This window comes from Aulostomus chinensis, chromosome 17 (assembly GCF_037954235.1).
Source record: "Aulostomus chinensis isolate RoL2024-O1b breed Wild chromosome 17, RoL_Achi_v1.0, whole genome shotgun sequence".
Lineage (NCBI taxonomy): Eukaryota > Metazoa > Chordata > Actinopteri > Syngnathiformes > Aulostomidae > Aulostomus > Aulostomus chinensis.
The window spans coordinates 1,980,001-2,000,859 of NC_141336.1; the positions used below are offsets into that span (position 1 = coordinate 1,980,001).

Below are 20,859 nucleotides of genomic sequence, written 5' to 3' on the forward strand. Positions count from 1 at the left end.
TCCGTGGACACTGAGGCAACACCACGAGGAACCCTGGCCTTCTTCTCTTTGACTTTCAGTTCTATCCCGTCTGACGTTTTTAGTGGGAGCACTTCCTTCCGCACATTTGCTCTTTTTAAACTTAAATAGAATTTTCAAACAATTTGGTTGTTTGGTCGCTGCTGTGCTAACCTCTCGTCCCTGGTCTTCTCCTCAGCGGCGGGCTGCAGCTCCGGTCCCCATGCCTGGCCTGCTGAGAGCTGCTTGGCCTGCTGAGCCTATTGGAATTTGTGTGTCTGCGCTGGGTTGCAGCTGAAGCAGGACTACATCGACTGGCTGGAGGTGGTGTCGGTGCCGGCGGCGGTCAGAGGGCCCAGAGCCCCGCGAGCAGGCGGAGGGGCCTTTCCTGTTCCAGTCACACGAAGATGAACAAACTGACCTTCCACAACAACAAAACCATGCAGGACCGCCGTTGCGTCTGTGTCTTTCTGCCCAACGATGACACTCTCAATGTCATAGTCAATGTGAGTGGACGTGCACACGCCAAGATTGGGTATCAGCAGGAGGCTGCACAAGTACACACACGTTCAGAGTTTGGTTGTCACATTTGTTTGGAATCTGTCATTTAAGAGAGAGATTCACACTCCAGTACCCACAATCCCTCAGTATCCTGCTTCTGGACACCAGCGGCTCTCAGAATCAGAAGGTTCCTGTTTGGATCCTGGGCTCGGCTCGCCCCCCCACTCCAGGGCAGGAACTGACAGGAGCCGCTCCTGCCCAGGCTGATTGTTGCGGCGCCTTTGTGATTTGTGCTTTTCCTCTGATCTCCTTGATGTCCGTCTCCTCCTCAGGTGAAGACCTTGTGCCAGGAACTCTTGGTCCAGGTGTGCGACCTCCTCAGGCTGAAGGACTGTCACCTGTTTGGACTCAGCGTTATTCAGAGTGAGACTTGGTTCAAGCCTCCCGCCACGTGTGGTTGTTTGTGGCATTTAATTCACGTAGATCTTCTTCAGCGCAACAAACCAGTCTTTGTTTTCCGCTTCGGTCCTTTTCAGTCGAGTCTTGTGGTTCCGCTCTGCAGATTGTTGCCGTCACAAAGATCATCCCAGTTTAACCAGGACGGTGATTCCTTCAAACCATTAACTAGGCTGGGAAACAGGAATCTGCCATTAATGTAGCATTTCTCACCTATGTGTCATGGCGGTCCTCAGGAGCCTGGGCCAGCTGGTCCTGACTGGCCCCCATTGTGCTGCAAGGAAAGCTGTTGTTTTTAGGGTGACGCGGTTGTGCGGGGGCTGACGTATGGAATGAGTCACCGTGTCTGCACTACGGCACAGCAGACAACAGATGACAGTTGTAGGCAACTGCAAAAAGGCTCGAGATGGCGAGAGCGGTGTGTTCAGACAGCTGGCTGCCAGATGAGCCAATCAGAGCCCAGCAGGTCGGTTGGGCCGGAGCCAATGGGTCTGATTGTGGGACATTCCTGAAGTGCTTGACTGACCAGCGTGAACTCCCCAAAGCAAACAGAGGCTACCCACCCCAACGTGTCAGCCACTGCACCCCCGAGCAGGCTGTCCGCAGGCAGGCTGCCCCACCGGACCGGAGCCTGGAGGGGATGGTGACCCATCAGAGAGAGGCGGTGCTCGCCCTCGCCGTCACTGTCAGGAGGAATATCAATATTCCTCCAGTTCCATATGAATATTTGATAAACCATCAGAGAAAACTCCACGTATGAGGACTGAATGAGGTTCCGTCATCACTCGTCCTTCGCTAACAGCTCACCTACAAACGCTCACACTCAGCAAGTATAGAACCGGGGACTCGGAGCTCTGATCACGGGTTCCTGTAAACAAACCTCAAAAATCACGCTAGTGATGTACAACAGTACAAAGTTAGGAATGAAATCTTTTCATTGGTTGAGCTCCAGCACCGAGGATGTTGGCTCTGGTAACGGTTCTTCAAACGGGATCTTTGGGTTCCGTTAGCGCCACAAACCAAATGCCATAGACCTGAACTGTCAGAGAGCCTCAGCCAGTAAAACCAGAATGATCCTCCTGGGAAAGATTCGAAATCAGCACCATGGAAACAACGCGGAGAAGTCATACTAAAGCGTTGCTGCTCTGCACATAACATGAGTCGTGGCGAGTACCTGCACGTAAACACGCTCACACGCTTCAGCCTCCAGCTTGAATTAAAATATGCGCGACTCTGAGGCGGAGAGGAGCTCCCGCTCTTCATTTGCTGGGCCTTTTCACTCTATAGAACTCAAGAGTTGTCAGATCAGCAGGCCTGCAGCTCATGAAAGGCGTCACTTCAGGAGCAGATTAAGACCTGACAGAGTGGAGGAGGCTGCCGCTACAAAGGCCGGTGCCGGGTCTGTTTGATGTGATTGCTCTTTGAGCAGCTCTGTCAGTGGGAGCTTTCGCTCCGTGTACACACTCACGGGGACACCTATGAATTCACAAGTACACACACACAGATGACAGCGTGTGAGTTAAGCCTGTGCCTCGTCTCCTCCCGCAGATAATGAACACATCTATATGGAGCTGGACCAGAAGTTGTCCAAGTACTGTCCCAAAGAATGGAAGAGAGAAGCCAGCAAGGTGAGACACCGCAGGACTGGCAGCTCCAGAGCGTTTACCGCTGCACCAGTGCTCCCACCTGGAGTCAGGGAGCATGAGAGGATGAGTGCAGCCTCACAATGGCAGAAAGGTCTCCTCGCAAGTCAAACCCCCGTGTTGTTAACATGAAATATACCAGGATTTGACTAGAAAGTGTCAAAAGTGTTGGTCTTCAGATGCAGGCTGTTACAAAAGTAATCTGATGAAAGACACCTAGCAGGGGAGTGCCACCAGGATGGCCGAGTGGTTAAGGCGTTGGCCTTAAGATCCAATGGACAGTAGTCCTCGTGGGTTCGAGCCCCACTCCTGGTAAAGGGAACTTTTAAACATGAATGTCTCTGTTGGAAATACTGACACGTCTCCCTGGTAAGGACAAGGAGTTCTCAGCATTCTGATTGCTCATGTTCTCATGCTTTGTCTTATTGAAGGGAAGTTTTGTAGTATTTCCTGTGTACTCTCCTATTGTACTGAAACTCACCTTTTCGTCACGTTAGATGAAAGTGTCTTTATCCAGGAGCACAACGTCGGTCTGTCACGTCGCACTCATGTTCGGTATCAATGAAGAAAAGACGGTGGTGAATCAGAGCAGATTGTAAGCAGTAAATCAATGATGCTGAGAATGAAACCCAGTAAAAGGCCTGATAGCTGCAGAGAACTGTGAGATTCGATTGGTTTATTGAATTTTAAATACAAGAAACTGTTATTATCTATTAGCGATTTACCAGTGATTTGTTGAATCTGTTGTAGTAAGCAAGAGGAAAGCGATAGCAAATGTATTTAATTCAACATGAGCTGAACTCTCAAACTGGCTGTTTCCAACAACCCTCCTGGCCCGTAGAACAGGTTTACCAGGTGTACTTGAACGCACCATGAATTTAGAGTCCTGGTGCAGAAACGCCATCGTTCTAGAGTTTAAGAGGAGAACGGGTGACCTCGGGGTCGATGGCGTGACCTGTCCCCTGCAGGTGTGTCTGCTCACGTTCTATCAGAGAGACAGTCCACGGTTCCGAAACTAGAACACAACCAGGTTCGGTGTCAATGTGAGTCAGATATTTATCAGAGCTCTACTCTGGTTCAGGTGGTTGATCGTCCGCTGAGATCTACGCCCCAGACAGAAAACCTTCTGAGAGTTGATTTTAGAATTCGGACTTCTAAATGTGTTTGAACTGAGATCATTTGGCCTTTCTTACGTCACAAAAATAGACTCAACTGTTTTCTTTGTCACGAGGGAAACACGCTGGTGAACATGAGGGTCGCCTGTAGGCAGGAAGCAGTAGGAGGAGCTGTGAAGTGGGTCTTGTTAGTCTAGATTAGCTGAACCTGGTCCCGACGCGTTGGGCTCATCGTTGAGTCACCGCCCCTCCCCCTCATGTGACACTCAGGTTTGTTGATTTTACTAAGAACTGCAGGGCTCTCACGCACCCTGACGAGCAAAGCAGCCCAGGCAAGGTGATGCAGCTTAAATACACCTGATAGGGACGTCGCAGAATGAAGCACACCTCATACGTCCTGTGAACTGGTCTCAGATCAGCCACTGTCATGTTGATGTGCTTCTCACTGCGTGTGTGGTCTGATATAACGCAGCACTTGCGCTTGTGTTTCAGGGCATCGACCAGTTCGGGCCTCCCATGATCATCCACTTCAGAGCTCAGTATTATGTTGAGAACGGGAGGTTGATCAGGTAAGTAGAGACGCCCACCTGCTCGTCAGTGTTGCCCCAGTGACCCTCCAAACCAGTTAACGGTGCTCTGTGTGTCGTGCAGCGACCGAGCCGCCAGGTACTACTACTACTGGCACCTGAGGAAACAGGTGCTGCTCTCCCAGTGCATCCAGAGGGAAGAGGCCTACTTCCTGCTGGCAGCCTTCGCCCTGCAGGCCGACCTCGGCAACTTCAAACGGAACAAACACTTTGGGAAATACTTTGAACCTGAGGCCTACTTCCCCCCGTGGGTGAGTGTCTTTACCAGGTCCCCTCAAAGACCAGATCCCTCACTGTGGCTGCTCCTCCTGCTCCTGGCCTTCCTGCCTCCAGCTTTTGTTTGAGTAGCTCGCACGTGCTGAGCACTGGAGGAATATTGACCGTAGCCGCAGCTTATCTTCACTTGTTCTCTTGTCTATGAGGTTCAGAAGAACCGATTCAGGGCTGAATGTGAATTCACGAGTCCTGTTGTGTCACACATCAGTGTTTCTGTGTTTTCATGGGTGATGCACAATCGGCCGGAGGGCACCATGATTAATCCAGGAAAGAATGTCAGCTGAGGGTCACAGAACATTCTCTTGTAGAAATCCGCCACGTCCCTGGATTGGAAACTGGTAGAAGCTGCTGTGTGGTGCAGGTGCCCTGACTGGTGTGTGTATGTGGGTCTGGATCCTGCCTCCATTCATCACACCGGCCAACCGCATCTCAGCACGTGGGATAATGAGAACTGGGACATCAAGTTTATTTCTGTCTCTAGAAGTGGCACACACTCTCACTTTATCTGGAGGAATGCTTCGGTCGTCACGGTTACTCTGGCGACACCCCCAGCCTCCAGCCACGCCCGTCTGATTGCCGCTCACTTCCTGTGTCTACTGCCTCCTTATCGCAACTTAAACAGGAAATTGTTTGATGATGTACGCAGCCGCGCTGTAAAGCTCTGAGCAGATTTAGCTGCTTAGACGGATTACGAACCAAATCTTTAGAAGCCACACGCACGGCTTAGTTTCCTCAATAAGTCCGCCAACTTGCCTGCGTCAGGTTTGACGTCTCCCACTTGTCTCCTCGCTCAGGTGATAGCCAAGCGTGGCCGAGACTACATCCTGAGACACATCCCCAACATGCACAAAGACCAGTTTGCCCTCACGGCCTCAGAGGCGCACCTCAAGTACATCAAGGAGTGCGCCCAGCTGGATGATGTCACAGTCCACTACTACAGACTCTACAAGGTGACGATCACATGTGCAGTACAGATGAGGCTTCTGCTGTTGTTTGACAAGATTTGTATTTGATAAAGACTTAAGTTCGCCTACATAAATGACATCCTCGCCCTCCACAGGACAAGAAGGAAGTGGAGGCCTCTCTGACCCTGGGACTCACTTTACGAGGGATACAAATATTCCAGGTACGGTCGCAGTCAGATCCCGATCACTGCAGTTGTCCTCTCTGATTTGGGGGAAAATGGAGTCTTTTCCCTCTTTCTCTCCAACATGAGCCAATCAGGTTACATTTATATTTAGGGGCTAGAATATTCGGATGCTAACCAAAAAAATGCATTGTACATAATAATAGAGAAAGTCAGAGTAGCCGATAATCTGACTGAAACCCGGAGTTCTGATGTTGGCTGCATTATTAAAGTGGCTCATAAACGTGTGCTTAAAAGGCACAATGGAGTTCTACTGGTGGAGTTCTACAGGTGGAGTTCTGCCGGTGGAGTTCTACAGGTGGAGTTCTGCCGGTGGAGTTCTACTGGTGGAGTTCTGCCGGAGTTTTGAGAGCTGTTTGTGAGCCCTACGGTGTGTAGACTGCTTCTGCTGGGCTTCTGAATTCTCAACAGAGGCCACAGTGGCAGCAGACAGATTCTCTGGCACGGAGGCGTCATGTCAGGCGTGTTGAAGCGCTGACACCAGTCTGATCAGTAGAAACTCATGGAAACGCCAGTAAATCATGGATGTACCAATATTCTGTCCTCTGGACAAGTTACAGGCTGAAAGTATCAGCGTTAGATTAACCACTTGAAGCAAGTGTGGAACTCAATGAAAGTCAACTCACAAACCAACTTTTCATGTCACACTCCTGACGCTGAGGATGAGGCTGCTTATGACGAGAGTGAGTGGAATATCGTCCACCGTCGAGCAGCTGGTGTCCGCTCAGTCGTCGGGGTGAACCAGCCGCCTCTGATCAGTGGCCTTTCTTGTGTCTCCTCCTCAGAACGTGGGCTCAGTCAGACAGCTGCTGTACGACTTCCCCTGGACCAACGTGGGCAAACTGGTGTTTGTGGTGAGTCGGATGTGCCGTAGATGAGTTCCACTGTGCTGCCTTGACCTCATGGCAGCAGTGATGAAATCCAAGCACCCGGCTGCTGCCGGTGTTTGTGAAAGGCTCCCTCCTGCTCCGGGTCCTGGAAGTGTTTACACAAGGCTTCATTTCTCCACACCGCCATTTTATCTTTGCCCAGCAAGTCCTCTGGAACTAATCAGGGATTTAGAAATACTTTCCTCGCATGAACACACACTCACACACTCATGCACTAGATATATAGATGTCTACATATATATCTCTGGATATAAATATTCTGTAGTCAGGAGCACACGTAGATCTTATATCTGATTTATCAGTGAGTGTCGGTGTCGCCGAGCCCTTTAAAGGAGGTCCTGTTCAGCCTTCACCTCTCTCCTGACTCAGCCCGTCTTCAGCTGAGCGCAGCAGCCCCTTTATTTGCTTCTGTAAGGTTCCGTTATCGCAGCAAAGCAGAGAACCTTCTAGATCGGTTCACCTCGCCGCCATCTGCCTATCAATGACAAGCCAGCGAGGTCATTAGTGCTTATAGGTGCTTTTTCACTGGAACTCCCTGCAGGGGCTCCTCCTGGCGCTCCTCCTGACTGTACAGGCAGCTGCTGAACCTCTGAGCTACTTTTTTGCTTCGTTTTGGCACAAACATGCGACGGCGCTCAGTTCGGGATGAAGACATCCTGTTCTCTCTCTCTTTGACTGCTGCCTGCTGTGTCGTCAGAGCGATGGCGTGGCTGTTGTTTCACTCGACTACGTGAAGGGCCTCTCGTGGGCCCGTCCCACCCTTCCCCTGAATAACAGCCTTTCTCCTCTGCCCCACCCACGAGTCACGTCATCCAACACCGCCGCCACCACCACGGCTGCAGCTATGGCCGAACGAGCCAGAGAGCGGAGCAGGGTGGAGGGGGTCAATAAACTCCAGATGTTGGAGACGACTGCAGTGTGAAAGTCAGTGTTTCTGATGCAACGCATGAAGAGAACGTTTCTACGGCCAACCTGGCGTGAGGGATTGCTGAAGTCACCCCTGCTTACGACGCTGCTCCGAGGGGTCCATGGAGGGGAACGTGCCCTGGGTGATGCTGGGGGTTCTCCACATGTGTGGCCTGTAGGGGAGGTCTGGTCCAGGGGGGCGGTAGTCCAGCTGTCACGAGCTGAGAGCTTTGATGGACTGACCATGTGGACTGAATGAAACAAGAAACGTCTCTTAAGTGGCGTCTGAATCCCTTTTAATAACCTGCCACTTGACACCAGTCTGGTGTGTGTGTGTGTGTGTGTGTGTGTGTGTGGGGGGGGGTCTGGCTCTGTGTCAGGTTTTTCAATGGTCTTTTAAAGACAGAGATGTTCGGATGATCTCAGTTGACTCTCTAGTCTTTAGCATCCCCGATGTTTGTGTTCTTCCTGTACTTTGCACCCGTCGGAGGATGGGAACGTCACCGAGCCTCCTCGCCTGCCATGAGCTCTCGACGTGATGACCTGCTCGATTCACACGGTTCCAATCGTCAGAGACTTTGGACCTTCTTCTTGCTGAAGCTCCTGCTGTCGAGCAGCGAGTTCACGCGTGAAAGCAGCTTCAGTCTGCTCCTCCCTCTCTTGGTGACGGCCCAGTGCGACTGCCTGAAGGCCACTGGGTGCTGCAGAGGGGCAGCGGTGGGTTCGACAAACAGTCTGACGCATGGAAGGACATTTCTGAATCTCTGGCCAGTCCAGCGTTGGGAACATGAAACCTTCTCAGGATGAAAAAGTGCCAGTTAGTTTTTTATTAATTTTTCCCTGCAGTTTCTTTGCAGTGAAAATCTGAATATCCATAAAGAGACATTCAACATACAGCTGGTTTCTTTAAAAATGTTTGGATAAATGAAGGGAAGCGCAGTCCTGTGGTCAGAAATGTGCAGCTCCCTGCATTCTCACTGTGCTGTAAACCCACGCGACGTCTCAGAGCCCAAACCCTCGCAGAGATGTTTGTAGGCCTGGACTGAGAACAAGCCCACCGACACTGAAGACAGCTGCTGTTGGGTCCAACATCTGCCAAAAGACACTGGAAAGAGAACAAACCCACCATTTTAGTTTTTCCATGCGTTCAGTCAACATGTCGTCTTCTTGGAAAAGCTCCGTCTGAAGGACGGATACATGAACTGAGTGCTGCTTTTGTCTTTGGCTGCAAAATAGTTTTCAAGAACAGTCTTGTTCCTCCGCCGAGGTTTTGCTCCAGGCCTTCCTGGCACAAGCACAATTTCACATTCCTATTTCATAATTCTGCTTCCACTCTCTCAGGGGAAAAAGTTTGAAATCCTTCCTGACGGCCTCCCCTCAGCCCGTAAACTCATCTACTACACGGGATGTCCCATGCGCTCTCGCCACCTCCTGCAGCTGCTCAGCAACAGCCACCGGCTCTACATGAACCTGCAGCCGGTGCTCAAACAAGTCCGGCGCTTGGAGGAAAATGAAGGTACTTTCCTGAGACTCGTAGGTTGGAATTCTGGTACTGTGAGTCTGATAAAGAAGAAATGTGGCCATTAATGGTTAGAATGCGTCTGTGTTTCAGAGAAGAAGCAGTACCGGGAGTCGTACATCAGTGACGCCCTGGATCTGGACATGGAGCACCTGGACAAGCGTTCTCGAGCCAGCGGCAGCAGTGCAGGGAGTGTCTCTCATCACAAACGACTGTCCCGCCACTCCACCACCAGCCACGGAAGCTCGCACACCTCCGGCATTGAGACGGACAGCTTCAGAGCCCCGAGCCAGGCACCCCACAGACCCCTACGAACCTGCAGCTCGTCCACAACCAGCCACGGGAGCTCACACACCTCCGGCATCGAGAGCAGCGGCAAGGAGCGCATACTGGATGACGAAGGTACGTAGACTGTGACCTTCTGAGCAGGAACAAGGAAGCACGCAGCGCAACTGTGCGCCAGATCCTGGATTGAAATTATTGACGCACACATTTTCTGTTACTGCAGAGATCGAGATGCTGGTGGACGACCCCAAAGACTACGAGGAGCTGAGTGAGATGGCCCTGGACCAGGAGCTGTGCATCCACATCACCGAGGACATGCTGACCATGTCCCCCGACCAGACCAACGGGTACTCAGGTACGACCAAGCGCCTTTGCTCTCCAGTCCTGCAGGGGGAGCTGCTGCGTCGCTAGATGTTGTTTCTGTGGTGAGCTAAATGTCCCCAACTGTCCGTCTCAGGTCTGATAGTCAAAGATGTCAGCTCGTCCACGTCCAGCTCCTCAGAGACCGTCGTCAAGATGAGAGGACAGAGCATCGAGTCCCTGCCACAGGTGAGTCACCCCAGTCCACAGCGCACAACAATACACAACAATAAACAACAACGCAAAATAATACACAACACATAACACACAGCGCACAACACACAATCATACATAACAACACAAAACAAACAATACACAACAACACACGATCACCAAACACACACTTCAAGAATGCCAGTGCGTCAAGAATGTTTGGCCAAATTCAGATGAGAGGAAGTCACATGACTTCTGTCCAGCTACATGGAGACTGGTCACCTGATAAAGATGTTCATGGGGAATCAAAATCAAATCACATGATGATGAAGATGATGGTGATGATTGTTATATCAGGATTTAAACAAGTACACAATTTTATGGGAAAGTCCAAGTTTGGGGAAGTTCTGGAACTCTGGTTCACAACCACGTGAGTATCAGAACAGACGTTTGGATCGACTGAGGCCTCTGGATTGATGTCAGTACGCGTTTACGGCTGCTCGGTCTTTTCTTTCCTCTTGCTTATTTAGTTTTTTACTTTACCATCTCAGTTTTTATCGTTTTCTCTCCTGTGGAATCTCCTCCCATTCTTCAGCAGCTGAAATCCCCCCTGGTCTCAGGTGTGTGACTCAGGCTAGATGATGAAAATGTGCTCAACCTGTCAGCCGGCGTCCAGACGTGGATGGTAGTTCATGTAATCAGACCAGACCTGAAAGACAGACATTTCCCCTAAAATGCGTGAGAAGTCATGGGTAGAAATATTGGAATATTGATATCATATTGTTTTGATGATACAAAGACACGCGTGTTGTGGTGGAGTGAGAGGGGGTTTCTCTGGCCTGGTAGGTTCGGATTCACACGTTCCTGAGCAGCGGAATAGTTTCCCCTGAGGTCGTTCATATTTCTGATTTCCTGCACATTTCCACCCACAGACGTCTACGTGCAGGAAACCTCAGTCCTCCACCGACCGCCACAGCCAGTCGCTGGACGATATCCGGCTCTACCAGAAGGACTGCCTGCAGTGGGCGGAGCTCTGCCAGGACACGGCACACAGCTACACTTTCGGCTGCGCCCAGGAGCTTAGCGACGGCTGCAGCTACCAGGGTCTGGCTGATCAGTGCGCCGGCATACGTGGCGAGCAGCACCCGTTCCCCATCAAGAGAACCAACAAGTACTTCTCCCTGGACCTGACCAGCGAGGAGGTCCCGGAGTTTGTGGTTTGACGGCGGAAGCATGACAACCTCAGGGTGGTTGTCTCACTGTCAGAGCTGGAGATGTTTCAGCCCTCAGGGAACGAGACAAGAGGTGGATTCTATTCTTGGCAGCGATGAGTAAAGGGCTGTCCCTTCTTTTACCGCTCGTTATTGAGCACAAACACATGAACAGACTTGAACGCTGGGTTCAAGTGTCTCTCACACAGAGGCAGAGCTGCTCCCTCCCCTGAAAGGAAACAAAAGGGATCACCTTCCTGGTGTATGTTCTCATCTGTCCCAAGTCCAGATGTCATGCCTGCCTGCGTCCTCACGTCACCAGACTGAGCGCGTGCACGGAGCAGTCGGAGGACAACAATCACTGTGAGCTACGAACCAAAGACAAGGAAACGTGACGGACGTTATGGGGGGGGGGGGGGGGGGCGAAGCAGCTCCTTCCTTCTGTCTTAACAGGAAGTGTCGTGTGCCAACGCCTCCTCACAGACTCAACCAGGTGAGCACACGCCTGACGTGCCTTCATCACGCTATGCAGGTGTCAAACTGTCGCCTTGACAATCACACAGCCTCGCCGCAACGATCCAAGCCATCCCCTTCGTTGTCCACGCGTCCCTCAGCTCATCAGCCGGCTCTTTCTGGTCCTGTCATCCGACCAAGTGCGTCTGGTGGGAAAGTTCGGTTCTCCACGTTGTGGCGACGGCACAAAACAGAACGCTGATTTTACGGCTCCGTGTTCTGTGACTTCTCTGATTCTGACTGTCTTTTGTTTGATTTTAACATTTTAAACTGGAAGTTGTTACATTTTTTACTCCCCACACACTCGTCATGTTAAACCTTTTACATGTTGTACTTTTGTATGAATTGTCCAGACTTGTATGTTGAACAGTTACTCTGAGTGCAGTATTGCAGGCAAACGTACGTGACAGTATTATGAACGGGAGCGACGCGCTTTCATCATTTTATCCACCCGTGAAGTTCGAGCCTGCAGTCGCTCAGTAACGCTCGCGCCTCAGTGCAACTGTTTGAATGTTTTTGTTTGTGATCATACAACCATGGTGTTTGATATTGTAAAGAATCGGTTTGACTCTTTGATTTTGCTGCATCACAGCCTCTCATGGCCACAGAACTTCTGGACTTTCACACTAAAACATAAGTTATTCTCACATCTTTCCACCTGGTTGAAGCATTTTAAGACTTTTATAATCCTGGAGTGGAGTCGTTCAACAAAGGGATCGACTGATACTTTTGGGAAATATTTGCTTTCTTACCACAGGTTAGCAAAAACAACGCCATCTGTGCACAGTACACATGAAGCTAGCAGCTAGTGCCTGGTTAGCCTAGCTTGGCAAAGACTGGAAGCAAGAGGAAACAGCTAGCATTAGCTTTGTCCAAAGGTCCAACACAACTTCAGCTACTTACAACAAAAGAACTGGTCTGTGTGTGAGATCCTCTCTCGCCGGCAACATATTTCATACCAGCTTTCCCACGTGTTGTCTACGTGTTTACGTGTTGAATGAGGGTTGCAGCCAAACGTTAACGCCGCCGACAAACGATTAGCTTAGCAACCACATGCGTTTACTCCCATTTCCATTGGAGACCACCTGTAGATGGGTCTGTAAATGAGTAGACTTCTTTGTCACCAAGGATCGAGCCCAGGGCGAAATTCAATTCCACACTCAATTGCCAGGTGCAGCTCTCACAAACAGTCCCAGTTATTACAGGCTGATCGTAATCATGGTACACTTCAGAATTAACGACCGCACAAATACGTTTGTTGTGTAGCTGCGCTAAACTTGAACAGTCCGTTGTCCCAATGGAGGCAAGTGAGAGTGAGGCATTGCAGCGTGGGCCGCGCCGCCAAGCCTGGGCGGGGCGGGCGGCAGCCAAGGTCGGCGCTGCCACCCGAAGGGAGGTGGAGAGGGCAGAGGCGGTATTTAGGGTGGGAGAAGGGGAGGGGGGAGGGGGGAGGTCAGGAGCACACCGGGGGAGGGGAGGATAGTACGTGCCATTTGCGTCACCAAGGCAGTTGGAGTTTTCCTGGAGGATAAACAATGGGGCTGTAGAGGTCTGCCTGGGTCTGTAGAGGTCTGCCTGGGTCTGTAGAGGTCTGCCTGGGTCTGTAGAGGCCTAGCTGGGTCTACAGAGGTCTGCCTGGGTCTACAGAGGTCTGCCTGGGTCTGTAGAGGTCTGCCTGGGTCTACAGAGGTCTGCCTGGGTCTGTAGAGGTCTAGCTGGGTCAACAGAGGTCTGCCTGGGTCTACAGAGGTCTGCCTGGGTCTGTAGAGGCCTAGCTGGGTCTACAGAGGTCTGCCTGGGTCTACAGATGTCTGCCTGGGTCTGTCGAGGTCTCTGTGGGTCCGTACGGGTCTGTCGAGGTCTCTGTGGTTCTGTCCCAGCTCAAGTCTCTTCGTCTTTCTCAATTATGATGAGGAAACAATGAGGTAAATATATAATTGACGGGCTTTTCCAAATGTTTTTGGGAAAAAAACGATATTTTTAACATTCATAATTTTCGGTGGGTTTTCAGAATGTAAAAGTGGTATAAGCTTGTTTTTCCAAAGATCCTATTAAGATTGGTCAAAATCAGCTGTCAGTAGAATTGGTTGTCAAACAGATGGTGCGCGAGTCGTAGTTGTGACCGTCCAGGCCCGTTGGAAGGAGATTCAGAATGATTTCTGCTAATCTACTCAAAGCTAATAACCCAATAACCTGATTCAACAAGAGCTGGGAGGTTTCAGCCTTTGGTTTCCTCCGACAGACTTTATTTCACAGAACCTCTACCGTTGTCTTTCATGTCAGAAACTAATGGTTTGCCTGTGGGTCGCAGACCAGTGGTTGAGAAACCCAGCAATATTTACCATGAACGTAACAACCTGCTGCAACACTTGTTCAAACATGTGACATCATGACACTGCAGCGCCTGAACTCAGACTCTCAAACCACATTTACAAATACAAAGAAATTACAAATGTAACAAAAGATTTCGTACAGTTTGTTATTTCTTCTCATTAATGGAAAATGTCATATTTTAACAGACAACCGTGTTTCTTATATTAACATGTATGTGTTAAGGTACATAGCCATGCCATAAACCCGTGTCCTTAATGTGTGGAGGAGTTCCTTGTCTGACTGATGTGGTCCAGCGTCTGTCCGTGTGTCCCTGATCCTTTCCGTGAAAGGACGCCCCTTCAGGAATCCCGCTGTCTCCCTGTAGTAGAACAGTTGATGATGAAGTCTGGTCCGTGCCTTCTCGGTACTAATGCCCTCAATATCCAATAAAAAAGGTACATTTATTTGCCAAGGTTCTGCTGCTGTTTTGTCACTGACAGGTTTTGGGTGGTCAGTTGTTGTTGTCAGTAACAATCAGGAAACGCCGGTATCATATTTATCACATTTACTTCTTTCTTACAAGGATGGAAGTTTGAGTCCCGCCCCAGAGTTGAGACGTCTGCAGCAGTAATGTGAGCGTGTGCTGCCCTCTGGTGTCTGAGCCAGTAGGTGTCACTGTTGTCTGCTGCTCCTCATCTCTGCCAGCTGAACCTGAAACCACCTGAACCCAGAGCCAAGAGAAAGAGCCAGCAATATAAAGTTACTGGCAACTTTTGGCCGGAAACTTTCTTTTGACATCTTTCAGTTTGACTTTGGGAGTTTTCTCCTCATGGAACATTTCAGTTTTTATTGTTTGCTACAGCAGAATTTAACTGCGCAACACTGGATTGCTGAAATTCCTTCCACTCTACCTCAGCACTTCTCAGGAGAAGGAAACCCTCCCACTGCAGACGCTGCAACCAGGAGTTCCTCGGTGCCTCCATCAGTTCAGTTAGTTGACCTCTACAGTAAAGACCCTCCACTACTGTGCAACACCAAAGGATGGGACAGAAGAAAGGACAGATGGACATTTAATTAAAACTAGAAGGGGAAAAAGCAAAGTCAAAGCCTCAGTTGCAGCGCTTTAGGCCTGCATTCTCTCCAACAGCCAGCAGGGGGAGGCTCCACTGGTGGCAAGTAGAGAGACCAGACCTCTCACTTGGTTTCTTGACTCTGTAAACGTTCCCACAGCGAGGGTTTGGTCTCAGTCTTTTATCAGTTCAGCGTGATGTCCATGTTGTGGCTGATGGTTCCACGCAGAGTGAAACAAGCGTGCGGGCCAGCAGGGGGCACCGCCATCATTCTGCTGTTATTATTGATGTTGCAACTCCGAAACAGAGTTTTCTCAGTGTTGTGGATTGAATCCCATATTTAACAAGACCAGGTCCGCATGGACACCCTTTAAATCGGATCGGCCTGTAGAGACCCAACGATCCCCGAGAGCACGATGTCTTCCTCTCCACAGGCTGAGCAGAGCCAGGCTCTATGGGGGCGGCCATCTGCCTCGACCGTGGGGGGGGGGCCTGCTGTCACCAGGAAATGTTTCATGTCCTTTGATTTCACCCTGGCGTCACCCACCTCATGTATCAACCACATCATCTCAGATTTGCCGTGTTGTGTATTTGACCATAGGTGGTGGTCGGATCGTCGACGGGAGCCCTGAAGACGTCTGCAAGCTGAGGGGGAGTCATAGCGCCACCTGGTGGTTACAGGAAGTAGATCTGGTTGAAGAAATGGTAGTCTGCTCCTTCATACAAAATCTTGAAATGATCAGGGCCCACGGGGCGTGGGGGGGGTATTTATTGTGAGACTGTTGCCGTCCCTTGCAGAGTCTCATCTGCAGTCTTCACGTCATGAATGTCTCTGATGGACTGTATTTCTGGGGCTCTCGGGTCCTCTGACTCTGGATCATGTGGCTTGACGGCCACATTCACGTTCAGCCGGCTGGGGCTCGTGTCCTGGGGGCTGAGCTGCTGCTCTCCGGCCTCGCTCATCTCCAGAGGGAAACATATGTGTGCAATCTAAGAGGAAACATGGAGGCTTTCTGTCCTCGACACATCCAACACGCCTGCCTCTCTCCCCTCTGAGCTGCACAGCTGTACAGGAAATCAGTCATCCTCCATCCACGGCTGTCACCATGGCAACACAGAGGGGGAAATCCATTCTCTGTCTCCCTGTCACCAGCCCCTCCCCCATCCCGTTTCTTTTGTCTTGTTGAATTAGGTGTAGCTCAATGTTTCCATGTGATGTTTTCAAACTGAATCAAGTGAGACCGTCTGGTGGTGGCGTCCGTACTGCTGGATGTCGTTGGCACAGATGGATTTGCTCCATTTTTAGTTTTGCTTTATTCTGAATTTGCCAGGCTCGTACGTGTGTGTGATCATTTCAGCTGATTGTTGGAGAGTATTAGGTGACAGTGTGTCTCCAGCAGTGGTGACCTCTCGCTAAATCCCACGGGACATTGGGGCAGGACAGCAGCTGCCGGAGGAGCCAGATGGTCGCAAATCAGAAATGAAATCCAGTCCCTTCCCCCGCTGCCTGCGTTGATAACTCCACCCTACGAGCGCACACACACACACACACACGCACACGGGAACAGTGCCTGTGCAGGACCATGGGAGCGTCCTCCCTTCTCTTCACCCAAAATGACACAGCTGTGTAAGAACCTGTTTCCACATGGCTTTGTAAACCTTGGGTGTTGGTGAAGTGAGCGATTCTGAACCAAGGCGTCTGTTGTCCTTGTCCCTGTGAAGCTGCACATCTTTCAACTCCAAGCAGAAACACAGCAGAAGAATTGTCTCATCGATGTTTTGAGTCCAATGCTCCACATCCACGTGAGTCCTCTTAGACGTGGATTAATAAACCAGCCTATTAACCAAAACAGCTGCAGTGACACCACGAGGGTCAGAGATGATCTCCAGAGCCGATAATAAAACATAGTAATCAGATTACAAGTAAACATATCTCTGGATTTATCTGCAGTGATGGGGGGGGGGGCTGGTTTCTCTGTCCCTGCTGCTGGTCAACAAGGCCGCTGCAGCTCCAGCAGCCACACCTGCACCTCCCAGTGACTCTGCAATAACCAGTAAATGTCCCATTAACCTCTTACTGTACGACGTGATTATTGGATAACTGACAGGACATAAAAACCAGTAACTTCAGATACTTACAAGTAATAAATGCAGTGATGGCACAACTGCAGAAAACAAATATTCAGCCACTTTTTGTGATTCTTCATCTAAAAGGAGTTTTTTTTCCTCCTGTGTTTCGTCTTCATCGCTAAATGTAGAAAGAGCCAGCCATGTGTTTTACAGCTGTGTTAGCTTATGAGGTAGCCATCGGCCCTCAGTAGCTTCAAGCTAAATATGCGGGGAACCAAAGAAGTCGTTTTCATGAATCCAGGTCACCTCTGTCTGAGTTCTGGTTTTTGGGTAAAGCATTTAATTTTTTTTGGACTATTTGGAACAGTTGTCCAGCGACTACACTGAAACTATCAAGTCGTGAGCTGTAAGGAATTCTGATGAAACAGTTAAAGCACCTAAATGGACGCTACAATCATCATAGTTTTTTCCCCAGATATTGTTGCCACGTAGCAATAAAGGAAAAATGCTACACATGCTCCTCCCACAACGACCCACAACGAAGGACTATCTGAAGGTGCAAGCACATTGGCAAAAATGTTGCGAATCCTGCCTACGTGTCAATGTTAATGTTCTTTAGGGGTCCATTTAGTTGGTGGATAAAAGAACATTTTAACTTCTGTCCCCATCCACAGCGGCACAATACTGAGCATCAGACCTCCATTGGTCCAGTCTCGCTACACGGATGACACGCCCACCTACTGAAGGTAGGGCCCGTGCTATGGATGACCAGCTAATCTAATCCCGCCTCAATAAATCAGGAATATCCCTTTAATAAGATCTGAATAAGAATGGATAAATCCTGTCTGGTAATACCACTTTCATCCTCAAGGGGCAACATTGTACCATGAAGGATCCATGACATCGGTCCAGACGCCCCAAAGGCGTTCAGGCACAACTGGTACGATGCCAAAGCTGCAGCAAGAACCATCACGTAGCAGCACAGGTGAATGTGAATCACCTGCACATGCTAACTAGCCATGCTAAGCTTGCTAGCATTTCCTTGTTTCGTGCGATAGTGGCCAAACGTTCCTGTTCATTGCTGCTACAAATTTTGAATTTAAATTAAATAAATGAACAAATGGAACAGCTGACATGAGTGAACAGACAGTTAGCAAACGACGAGGCGCTGAAATCTCCTATTGTTGCCATTCGTAACTCAAACCAGGACCTAAAGATTGTTGAACTGGATGAAGAAAAAATAGTGTGAAAAGATCCCGTTCTATAAATCAGTATCCTTATGTGATTCCATTACAGTCTTTAATGTATGGAATGGGAGGCCGTAAGGGCTCAGTGAAAAGACAGACTAGGAAGCGCTGGAGCAGCGAGGGCCATGGGAGATAACCCTCCACCATCCTCCTCCTCCCTCAGTGTCTTCATCCTTGTTAATGGAGGAATGCATCTGCAAGAAAGGAGCTGAGGAAAATGTGACTCACAGACAAACCAGGGGAGGTCTGCAGGGTTTACCTGGAGGCAAAGTGTGCCCTTTGCGTGGATGGCAGATGCACAGAACAATATGGACACACCAATACATACGTGTGCATATTTAAACACACTCCTGATTTGTAATTTGAACACGGAATGAAATACAAAATGAAAACTAAGTACACATAATGAGAGAGAAGAGTGCTGGCTTGTTCCCATTCTTTGAGGGTGGGTCAACAACACCCAGAAAATGATTTGAGCCAAAGTCCAAGTGAGTCCAGCATGTTAGCATTCAGCTACGGCTACGACATCAACACTTCCATGAACGCCACAAGAGGGCAGATGTTTGTGTTCAACACCAACACCGCTCCAGGTGGGTTTCTGATGTTTAGCATCTGTGTGCTAACACGCTCAATGATGGTGCTAATATGAAGCTTTAGCAGGTACATTTAAAATGTTGAACAGGACAATTCAGATTAGATTCCTACATCTGCAGCTGCGAAAAAGAAGTTAAAAATAAAATGAAGGTTAAATGACCAGTAAAATGAGTGTTTCACTCTAATTCATGCTAAGTTTGTTAGCATTTCCTTGTTTTCTTAAATACGGGAACAAGAAAGAAAAAGACAGTTTTGCATCACCAAAGCGCTGGATGAAAAGTCAGGGGAATGAATAAAATCGGAAAAATTTCCTCCGAGAGACGTGAATGTGTGAGTCAAACTTCCTGACAAACCATCCAGTAGTTTTGGAGGTTTTTGAGTCACAACTACAACATTCAGGATCACAAAGTTCAGACGCATTCACTCACCGGGGAATGTGAATACTGTGTGCAGGAGTTGTTGAGATATTTTGGTGGCTAAGAAATGTTTCCCAGGAATTTAAAAAGCAGATAATGACCCATTTCACACAGACTTTAGAATGCAGGAATATTAGGCTCACACCTCAGCGTCAGTTTGGAAGTACAGAGAGACGGAATGTTCCATCTCAGCCCGCAGCACAATCACTATCTGTTTACACGTCGCGCCTCTGCTGCAGAAGGCTCTGCTGCTGTAAATAGCACAATTTGTGTGTATAAATCTTTTCACAGTGATATGCAAATGTCTGAATTTATTTCCAGAGGACTTGTCCTCAGTTTGTGGCACATCTATCGGCATAGTGGAAAAAAGCTTCTTTTTTTTTTGGCGCATGGCGGTACGGTCGTGTCGTGGTTAGCACTGTCGCCACAGCAAGAAGCTTCAGTTGTTGTTCAGAGCACATGACACCTGGCTGGAGAGCTGCAAGTGAGGTTAATTGGAGGCTCTGAGTTGTCTGTAGGTGAGATGTGGGTGAGTGTGAGCGGTTGTCTGCACCTACGTCACGTCATGGACTGGCAGCCTCTCCAGGGTGACCCCGCCCCTCACGCAATGACAGCTGGGAATGGCTCTGGCCCCCCTTGACCCTCAACATTAAAGGCTGTGTAGATGATGTTTAGGTGGCTTTGGCAGTGCTGGGTTCTTTGGAGAGTCACCTTTTAATGGGCCCCACGTGGGTACCAGGTGGTACACCAGTCAACACGGGGTCACTGGTTAAGTCCCTCAGGTTGCCTCTGACCTGGCTGGGAGTTCACGTCTGTGGCAGAGAGTCAAACGAAGGAATGCGTTCTGGTCATTGCACCAGTGCCTCCTCTGGTCGTCTGGGACATGGTGGGGGGGGGGGGGGGGGCAGGCTTGCACCCTCCTGGAGAAAAGATGTGGGCAACATCTCCAGATGTGATGGAGGAAGTACTTGTTTTCACAGTATAGATGCGTATATATACAAACTTATCGCAGTAAAAACAAAACCGCCTTGGAGCATTCATGACAGAGTAGAATCACACACACACACACACACTGCATGCACACACTCACGCTGCACACACACACTCACACACTTAATCTTGTTGATCTCACCCTAATTGAGGGTATCCTGTACATGCAGAAAATCCTCTGTAGCAACACTAGTACAGTGAGTACACATGCAGTACCACTGGCTCCCTTTGCAACCTTTGGGGATGTATCACCTCAGTACGAGGGCTCTACAGATTAAAAGCATTTAGTGTGTGATGCTCTTATTGGTTCCTCAAGACCTGAAGTCCTGTAGCCACAATCTGTCTGCCTGCTGTCTGAACAGAGCGGAGTCTTCATCAGGAGGAAGATCCAGCCTGTCCAGATCGGCAACTGTCGCGGTATGCATGTGTTTACAGTAGGAGACAGTCAAGGCTTTTCCTGTGGACCTCCGGGAGGTGGAGGGAGTGTGTCCTGATAGCAAGAAAGAGAGGACAGAATGCAAGAGGGAGGGAGGAGAAAGAAGAGGAGGAGGAGGAGGAGGGTCGTTTCTTGCAGCCCGAACGTTTGGCTGAAGGGTGGAG

At 49.6% G+C, this 20,859-nt stretch overlaps 1 protein-coding gene and 1 non-coding gene across 3 annotated transcripts in view; both read left to right on the top strand.

Annotated features, from left to right (window-relative positions):
- Window positions 1-14,797, top strand: part of frmd6 (FERM domain containing 6) — a 26,743-nt gene extending 11,946 nt beyond the window's left edge. For both annotated transcript variants that reach the window (XM_086182839.1, XM_086182840.1), the window contains exons 2-15: window positions 197-503; window positions 831-921; window positions 2,503-2,582; window positions 4,205-4,281; window positions 4,364-4,550; window positions 5,370-5,525; window positions 5,636-5,701; window positions 6,508-6,576; window positions 8,860-9,034; window positions 9,131-9,439; window positions 9,546-9,677; window positions 9,780-9,871; window positions 10,768-14,327; window positions 14,456-14,797. In XM_086182839.1, coding sequence (XP_086038965.1) covers window positions 405-503; window positions 831-921; window positions 2,503-2,582; window positions 4,205-4,281; window positions 4,364-4,550; window positions 5,370-5,525; window positions 5,636-5,701; window positions 6,508-6,576; window positions 8,860-9,034; window positions 9,131-9,439; window positions 9,546-9,677; window positions 9,780-9,871; window positions 10,768-11,058 — 1,824 coding nt within the window. In that variant the 5' untranslated portion in view covers window positions 197-404 and the 3' untranslated portion in view covers window positions 11,059-14,327; window positions 14,456-14,797. The remainder of the gene's footprint in view (window positions 1-196; window positions 504-830; window positions 922-2,502; window positions 2,583-4,204; window positions 4,282-4,363; window positions 4,551-5,369; window positions 5,526-5,635; window positions 5,702-6,507; window positions 6,577-8,859; window positions 9,035-9,130; window positions 9,440-9,545; window positions 9,678-9,779; window positions 9,872-10,767; window positions 14,328-14,455) is intronic.
- Window positions 2,830-2,912, top strand: trnal-uaa (transfer RNA leucine (anticodon UAA)). The gene has a single exon. It is a non-coding gene; the product is annotated as a tRNA-Leu (tRNA).
- Window positions 14,798-20,859: the final 6,062 nt, after the last annotated feature.